The sequence below is a fragment of the Acyrthosiphon pisum genome, chromosome A1 (assembly GCF_005508785.2).
Source record: "Acyrthosiphon pisum isolate AL4f chromosome A1, pea_aphid_22Mar2018_4r6ur, whole genome shotgun sequence".
In the NCBI taxonomy this organism is placed as follows: domain Eukaryota; kingdom Metazoa; phylum Arthropoda; class Insecta; order Hemiptera; family Aphididae; genus Acyrthosiphon; species Acyrthosiphon pisum.
The window spans coordinates 127,874,017-127,883,259 of NC_042494.1; the positions used below are offsets into that span (position 1 = coordinate 127,874,017).

Here is a 9,243-nt window from a genome sequence, read left to right on the forward strand (position 1 = left end):
AGTTACACGAGATCAAAAGAACCACATACCCATGGCCGTTCCCCGCAAACATCTCCAGGAAACAGGAGACAGCCATTACTCGCCTCAGGATAGGACACACATACATCACTCATCAACACCTCATGAAAGGAGAAGAACCTCCCGACTGCACTCAATGCGGTTCCCCGCTCACCGTCAAACACATCCTCACGGAATGCCGAAGTTACGAGAACGAAAGGAGAGAACTGAATCTTCCAGACCAGCTAGCCGATTCACTCAGCCCCGAACAGAGAAACCTGACAACGACGTTGAAATTTCTACACAACACAGGACTTCTAAACAAAATTTAATTTATAATAACAAACTGTTTTTTTTTTTTTCCTTTTTCATTTTAATGTATCTCTTTACAAAAGTTTAACCCTGTACAGAATTGTATAGTATTATTGTCGTCCAATGGCCATAGTCGCCGCGGATATAATAAATAATAAAAAAAAAAAAATAAATAAATAATTGTCAGAAAATCATACAATTGTAATTTTTTATGTGTATTACTTCAAAAAATCATAATAAATAATAATCATAAAATATATATTTTATGTTATGTTAGAATATTTTAAACTATGAACTAAAATTATGTGATACAATTTGTAAATATTATAACAGCTAAGACAGTTAAGTTAATATAAATCCATTATTTTAACTATCCATAGTGTTCTCTAAAATGGAAGCCATTATAAATTTAAATTAAAAACAAATTAGCTTATGCAAATTGAGTAGAAATCATTTACAAAAAGTATCGAAAAAATCCCATCAGAAATTTTTATCAAAACTATTATTAAACTATATTCCAAATGTAGTAATTTATCTCATAATATAGAAATACCTAATAGAATATGATTAAAAATCAGTAGTTAGAAAATATTCCCATGGGAAAAAGGATGATATTAATGTTCAGACAATAGTGGCGTCATTGTCTCATACCGGAGTTTGACTATTATTAAACCATATGTGAAAGGTAAAATTGTGAATCATTACATTTTTTCTTAAAAATATCTCATTATTTTTGTCAAATCAATCGATTCAATTCAAGACTAATAAACGTCTAATAATGCATTGCACATGTTGCACACCAACCGTCAACCTTCCAATATATAGGTTCATCGTTCATCCAACAATACAAAGTAAATAAAATAACCACAAATGAATCCAAGTAGGTAAGTATACTTTTATATTTTAATGGTCTGTTTTAGACACTGTTTTTGGTTGTATTAAATTGTAGTAGCCTTATATATTAATTATACAAACACCCACCTACATTAGGCCAAAATTAACTTCCTTATTAAATTTTATTTATTGTTATTATATTTATGTGCCCTTAATTAATATACTATGTATATATACTTTTTTGCATGTAATTATGCAAGTGATTGTCGACTAGACAAAAATAAGATAAAAAATGTACAATGATATCTTTAAATGGGATAAAGTGTATACATGTACACGTACGATGGCTAGGATCTATTTATTATTTTTAGTTAACTTCAGTCATAACAACTTTGTGATAGGGAAAAAAACATATTATTGTTAAACAATTTTTACATAATATTATATTTCAAATCTAGTCGAACTTGTTTTTTTTTTATTAATGATATTTGTCTAGACTATCAACTTTTTAAATTTTTTTACTAACTATTAATCATTATAAATACAGAAATTTTACCGCGGGTTTGCATTCAGTCACGAAAGTCCTCTGAGTGTACACAGCAGCCGGTGTCACTAGTTCCCGGATTTTTAGTGACAAATCGTTGCCACACATACACGTGCTAAAACCAACAATACCCTCCCCAAAAGTAACTGGGTAATGACCTTAATTGTCGAATCCTTCATTACAAAAAAAATAATAATTACACATATTATCATTGTTACCCAAAATGTATCTTTTTCTTTTAGGGCTTATAGTGGTCTATTGAGAACCACCGCCGCTTCCAACACGCTCGTCCACCTTTTCCTAACCAACTACACTTCCATATCCAGCACTCAATTAATTTCCTTCAGGGTTTTCTTAACTATATCGTACCATCTCTGCCTCTTGGTCTTTTTTCAGTTAGACTGTTTTCTGTAACTTTCTTTATGAGTGATCCCTCAGTTCGCCAAACGTGTCCCGCCCATTTCAGCCTTTTCTCGGCTTATTACAGTTGTTGCAGGTTTTCGTTTGATCTTCTTTGGTAACTTTCTAAGTCATTATTATATACCGGTCCATATACATTCCTGAGTATTTTTCTCTCGAAACTATGTAGCCTTTCTTCATCTCCTTGAGTGCTAGACCACGTCTCGCATGCGTACGTTACGTATGAGTCTCAAGTACGTATAGTACAGGCGTTCCTTTGTACGTCTGGACAATTACTTGGAGGTAAACATTTCTATCATTGTGAAGTTACATCTTTTTGGCGCATTCAGTCTCATCTTAATTTCATTGTGCATATTATTCTTTTCGTTTATGTTAACTCTCAAGTACTTGAAGTCCTCTACCTGCTCGAAAGTAATTCCTTCGATGCATAGATTATCCTTTACAATTGTATTCCTTGTCATCAGCATACTTTGTCTTGTTTTCGTTTATTACTAGTCCCATATTGCAGCTAGATTTTATTAGCTTTTTTGCACTCTTCTCAACGTCGTTTCTGGATACTCCTAGTAAAATAATATCATCTGCATAGGCGAGCAAGGTATAAGGGCCTATTATTTCCATTTCTTTGAGGTCTGATATATCTCTGACCCCCTTTTCCAGAGCTAAATTAAACAGCACTGAGGAAATTGCATCTGTCTCAAGCCATTCTTGCATTCAAATATTGATAATTCTCCTAATAAACGTACTCTATAACAGATTTATTCGTTACACATCTGGATTAGTTTTACTTATTCATTGGGTATGCCAAAGTTTCTCAGGGTTGTCCACAGTTGTTCATGATTGATGCTATCGTATGCCTGTTTGAAGTCCACAAACAGCATATAAAGGTCCTTATTATACTCGTAATACTTTTTTATAAGTTGTCTTAGTATATAAATGTGATGATCTGTCGTGGACTTTCCTTTTTTAAAGCTACATTGGTACTCTCCAACAATGTCTACTGCGTATATTTCGTCTCTTCAAGATAGCTATTGATAACACTTAATATGTGATGTCCAATAACGAGATTCCGTGATAATTTGTTATATTCTTCATATCTCCTTTTTTGAAGATACGACATATAATTCCTGGATTCCAATCCTTAGCCATACATTCTTTGTTCCATATATCTTTTACTAGTAGGTATATTTCTGTCGCAAGATCTTTTCCAGCCAGTTTAAGTAGTTCTGGATTAATTTCACCCAAAATGGTTGGGCTTGCCCGTATCCGGCCGAAAGATTCAGTGGCCGCTCGTTGGGCCGACCAACTGCCGACCGTGTCCTTTGGACCATCGCCCCGACAGTCTCCTGGCTTCCCGCAAAAACGAAAGACCTGAGTTGTAAAGCCCATCGCATTAGTTTGCTGTTGGTACAGCAAGCTTGCTGTAACCATCGGAGTGCCGCGTTATCCGTAAACAAGATAAACTTACCGGACTCAAGATACGGCCTGAACCTGTCAACCGCCTAAACTATAGCTAGACATTCACGTTCGATTGCCGAGTATTTTAGTTTTTGGCTGGCTTAAGATATGATTTTCCTGTCACCATTCTCCCCCCGCATGAAGAGCACGGCACCCACTCCGACTTCACTTGCGTCGGTCTGCAGATTGAATAACTTACCCAGAAGAGGAAGGCAGATCCGTGGTGTGGACACCAAAGACTCCTTCAACTTCCGGAACGCCTCTTGCTCAATTTCTGATCAACGCCTTTTGGTCCCTTTGGCAAACAGACTCGTGAGTAGTGCTGTGATCTCGGCGTTATGCGATACGAACTGGCTGTACCAACCACAAACGCCTATCACCCGTAACATGTCTTTTGTCTTCTTTAAAACCGGTAGTTCCTGAATCACCGTCAGTTTTTCCGGTTCCTGGTCTATTCCTTTACCGTCCACAACGTGTCCTAGGAATTTGATCTGTGCCACCCCGAATGTACATTTTTTGGTTGGCACGTCAGACCGTAAGACTGGAGTCGCTTCAAGACTCTTTGCAAGTGGTTTAGATGTTGATCGGGGCTCTTAGAGTGTACTACAATATCATCCAAATTAACCAACACAAATTTACCAACTAACCTACAAAGACTTCGCTTACCAAGTGACAGAAGATGGCGGGGGCGTTTTTAAGTCCAAAAGGCATTACTCTGAACTGGAATAAATCTCTTTGGGCCCTAAAAGCCATGATCGGACGTGTCTCTGCTGAGAGACCCACCAGCCAATATCTTGTTTTCAAATCCATGGTGCTGTAAAACTTTATTAAATATAGATGTTATGATAATATATTATAAATAAATAAATATATATGGGGTGTTTCACCAAGCTCACCTCCATTTATTCCTTTAATAATAAGTTAATTTTTATTCTGAGTTTTGGAACTTTTAAGTACCTATACTTAAAGATCAAAATATTAAAAACTTTTTAGATTTTTATAAGGGTAAGTGTTCCTACTCCGTATAGTGATACAAACTCTTTTTTCAAATAAAAATTTTATTAACCTTATTTACTGTAAACTGTTAAGGATAGGTAATATTATGATATTTTTCGAAAACAGTGGTGTTTCTATTTTCTAATTCAAACTTCAAACGAGAATATTTTCTTAGTTATTCAAACTATATACTAAGGATAAAATCCTTAAAATTGGTTTTACAAAAATATAAAATATAAGTAATAGGTACCTATTAGATCTAGTATTATTTTATTAAACTAGTACAGTAGTAAAATTTTTTACAAATCATAAAATGTTAACTACCAATACTGTAGGATATTCAAAATATCAGTGAGCATATTATAGGTGAGGTACACCGACACACCGTATTAATATATCGCAACAGTGTACAATTATATGTATCGGATTTAAAACAGTAGGTACCGCACAAATATTACCAAAGAACGCATACTGTGTACGGTATATCTGCTCTCAGTAAATGACACTATTGTTGCGGTTTAAGGGAAAATTATATTATAAATTGTATATGGATTATAAAAACCTATATAATAACTATACAAAACTAATAATATCTAGAACAACAACCTCAGCTTTGAGGTACCGGTGCACTGCATTCTTTGCAATTTGCAACTAAATCAGTTATTGTTTGTATATTATAATACTTAAACTTTGCACTTTGCAGTAGTAAGTAACTACTAACTATACTACTATAGTAGATAACTAAGAATTCTAATTTGAATGTATAGTACAAACTTGAAACTACAAGTCTATAAGCGTAGAGTGTACTAGTTAGTAATTACTAATTATTATAGTATATCCTACTGTTATAGTAAATAATATAATATGATAGTGGTTATAATTTACAAGTAACCTCTGCAGTGGCATAATTATAAATTAGTTCTGGAGTGGGATTTAAGTTTTAATAATCATAGGCTATGCATCCCACATCCCCCTTGATGGCGTGCTGCTGATAAAAGTCTAGCACTCTAGCCCTCCCCTCATAAAAAAAAAATGATCCTAGTTGCGCCTATGCCCCCTACTCCCTAGAATATATTTTCTACACAACACGGCAATACTATACAACGTATATGCAGGTACATATCAATATATCGTTCTGCGTTTTGATCGTTTGTTGTTTTATTATCCTTGTGACCTTGTAGTACCATGTCCATCCGTTGCTTTCTCAATGGATACTGAATCCCTCATGCCCCCCCCCCCCCCAAATGCCGCCTATGTAACTAATCAATGTGAAGGAGTATTGGAAGTTTAATCACAGAATAGATGAAATTTCATCTATTCTGTGGTTTAATACTATAATATTTAAGTTATGCATCAAAATAAAAATACCTGGTTAAAAATAAATATATTTATCACAATATAATTTTCAAATTTCAGTGAAATAAAAATCATATGATTAATAAAACATAAATTACTATGATATTTAATATCAAATGAATTCATATTATGCAAAATCAATCAAACACAAAATACTTTTAATAATCTAAAATTTAAATATAATTAAAAAATAATAACTCAATATGTTATGTACAGTTAAAATATAATTTGTTAACCACAAATAATTTTCAAAAAATAAAAGTAATAGATGTTAAAATTTAGTTAAAAAATATTATTTTAGATATAATATTATATAATATTTACATTATAGATTAACTACTAACTGTTACTGGTACAGCATCATTCATAAAAAAACAAATATTTTGAAAACAAAATAAATATAAATTGAACTAAACTATATTATAATAATTAAATATACTATTATAATCAATACAATCAAAAAATAAATATTGTGTGTGTTTATTCATATTCTGATTGTTCAACTCCTTTTGGGTGTAACACTCGTGCAAGCAATGTGTTTTTAAGTGTAAATGATATTATATTTTAATGTAAAGCCATCTCGACCGGCATTGTCCGTGAGTTTCGCAGCAGTTTATTAGCAGGTAGACAATATACCTGTGGTAGATAGTGGACCCCGTGCTGTTTGTATGTTAGTGTATAATTGATAGTATATAGTATATAATTGATATATTAAGTGTAATGAATCATCTGCCGCCGTGCGGTCCTGTTAAGACCGCAGAATTAATATTATTAGTGAACAAAATATTGCAACATTTTTCATAGTGTGACAATGATTTGAACTCAGCACCACTTGGCAAGAGTTTAAGTACACTACTCATTTGGAAACTACTAACACATGAACACATAATTAAAACTGATACATTTAAGTATACATTTATCATATAATTAATTAAGAAACATAAGTATAACATAGAAGTTGTATGTTAATCATTAGGTTGGTATTTAAAAAAATACAAAATATTTATTTATTTAAATCTTAAGCTATAAAAATATAATAAAACTATTAAATTATGATAACATATGGGTATATTATAGGTATATAACTATATAAGTAAACATGTTTGAAATAACAATAATATATGGCTTTTTTTAAACAAAACTAAACTCTTGCTCATTTGCTCATGTACCCTCAAATCGTTTTATCGTAATTGTTTTAAATTTTAAATCCATTGTGGTGTGCTATCAACTAACAATATTAACATGCCTACACACTTTAACGAAAAATATAAGTATGTATTTACACAATTGATTTTTATTAAATTGAATAAAGTAAAAATAATTCATATTTCATGTTAGCAGTTTTGAAATAAAATAATAAAAACAAGAGTTAAGTAGAGCCCACTTTAAAGGATTTTTTTCATAACTTCTGTGTATACTATGAGATGACACAGCCGGTCACTTCTACCAGAGCATATTATTTAGTACTTATAATAAAAGGTTTAAATGTACCTAAGTTTTATTACTGAGAGCCTATTACTCCCATTCTTTTGCAAGTTCAGATTTAAAAAAATGTCCAATTGTTTTTTGTGCTGATATAGTTTTGAGAATGCTATGCATAGATTTCCTATTTTCTTATGACCTGACCACAGCTTTCCTAACCAACGCAATTTTCGAGCATATCTGTCAGAAATTTCAAATTCTTTTTTTAAAATATCTGAAAAAGATTCACTTTTTGTATCATTTTGAATTTTTTTTTGGTGTACTTCATAGAATCTATTTAAAATACACCCATATAAGCACAAATCATGTAATATATTATTTCCAAACAATTTACACGAATCTTTATAATCCTTTAGAAATTTTAATAAATTACAATAAGAATTTTCAGCTTCAGACTTTGGTATATTTATGTCAGTATGACTAACATCTCTCAAAAATGTTTTTAAATAATTATTTAGCCCCTTACCTACTAGTTTAGTTTTTTTCTTACTTGAAATTTTGAATACTTTTTTTAAATAATTTTTATGGGTTTTTGGAAACTCCATGGAGTCATCTACATTTGGAAGTTTTGAAATTTTATCTTTTTCTTCTAACAAATCTTTACGTATAATTTCATAATTTTCAGTACTACGTAATGCTGTAGTTAAAATTGTTTTCAGTATTTCTGTTTCTATAAGAGCACATGATAAAGTGAACCGTTCTGTCTGTTCTTCAGCATCATCCATATCCGAACATGTCGCTTGATCCATTTCTGTAGTTGTTGACATAGCTTAGGTATAATTCTTATAATATATATAATAAATTATAAGTGAACTATATGTATATAGTGAACTTCAAATACTAGGAACACTAGTACAATAGAACTAGGTAATTAGGTACTATTTAAATGCTTGAGTTATACTCCTCCAAGTTCTAACTAATACGATGTCACGCCAAATAATGTAAATGATAATACGGGAAACTCAAACCTAATCAATGGAGACCAACTACTGAAAAGGTTATTCTGTGATCATAGTAAAGGAATAAGAAGTATGCTCAATGATAAGACTGCGCATATTTTTAAGGGGCAATGTATAATTTATATAGGCAACCAACAATAAACTTAAGGCGACGTCACGATTATACATTTAATCACATTATGCACATTATGCACAAACCCACAAAAACACAAGGCGTTGCACAAGCGCGAACTAGGATGAAAACACGGTTCGCGTTGATCATACTTCTTATTTCTTAAACTTAAGGTAGCCCCCCCCCCAAAAAAAAAATCACTAAAAGCCCCCTAAAAAAATAAATAGTATACCATTCTTAAAAGTATGTACCTATAAATTATAATTAAAAAAAAAATGTGTTGGGGCTTGAACCCCCCTTAAAAATTTTTCCTATTTGTGCCACTGGTCTACTGACCTAAGATATAGTATATATACTCAATGGCATTATCACCATAGACCTTATACCAAAGAAAAAAGATCTTTATAATCGTGCTTATGAGTTATGAGCATATTAGACCTTGTTATTATCATGACAAATTTGTCATGCTTATTATTACCTTATTGTGTAATAATTATCTATGAAGACTCCAATCAGTTGATCGAGTTTCTATTCTATATTGTTCTATAATATAGGTCAAAAATTGTCACACCATGTGTCATAGGATTTAGCGGGATTGGGGCACTTCTCCCGAAATTTCGGGAGAAGTACCTGATGCCCGCATTTAGCATTGTATATCATAAACATGACAGATCTCGTGAAATTGAGGAAATAAATAATAAATTCAACCATAGTCAGTACTATACTATATCTTAGGTCAGTAGACCAGTGGCACAAATAGGAAAAATTTTTAAGGG

The 9,243-nt window shown here is 32.1% G+C and overlaps 1 protein-coding gene across 1 annotated transcript in view; it reads left to right on the forward strand.

Moving 5' to 3' along the window:
• The window catches only part of LOC100570071, a 2,461-nt gene extending 1,960 nt beyond the window's left edge, over positions 1–501 (forward strand). The window contains exon 2 of the mRNA XM_008184658.3: positions 12–501. Coding sequence (XP_008182880.3) covers positions 12–329 — 318 coding nt within the window. The 3' untranslated portion in view covers positions 330–501. The remainder of the gene's footprint in view (positions 1–11) is intronic.
• The last annotated feature ends 8,742 nt before the right edge of the window (positions 502–9,243 follow it).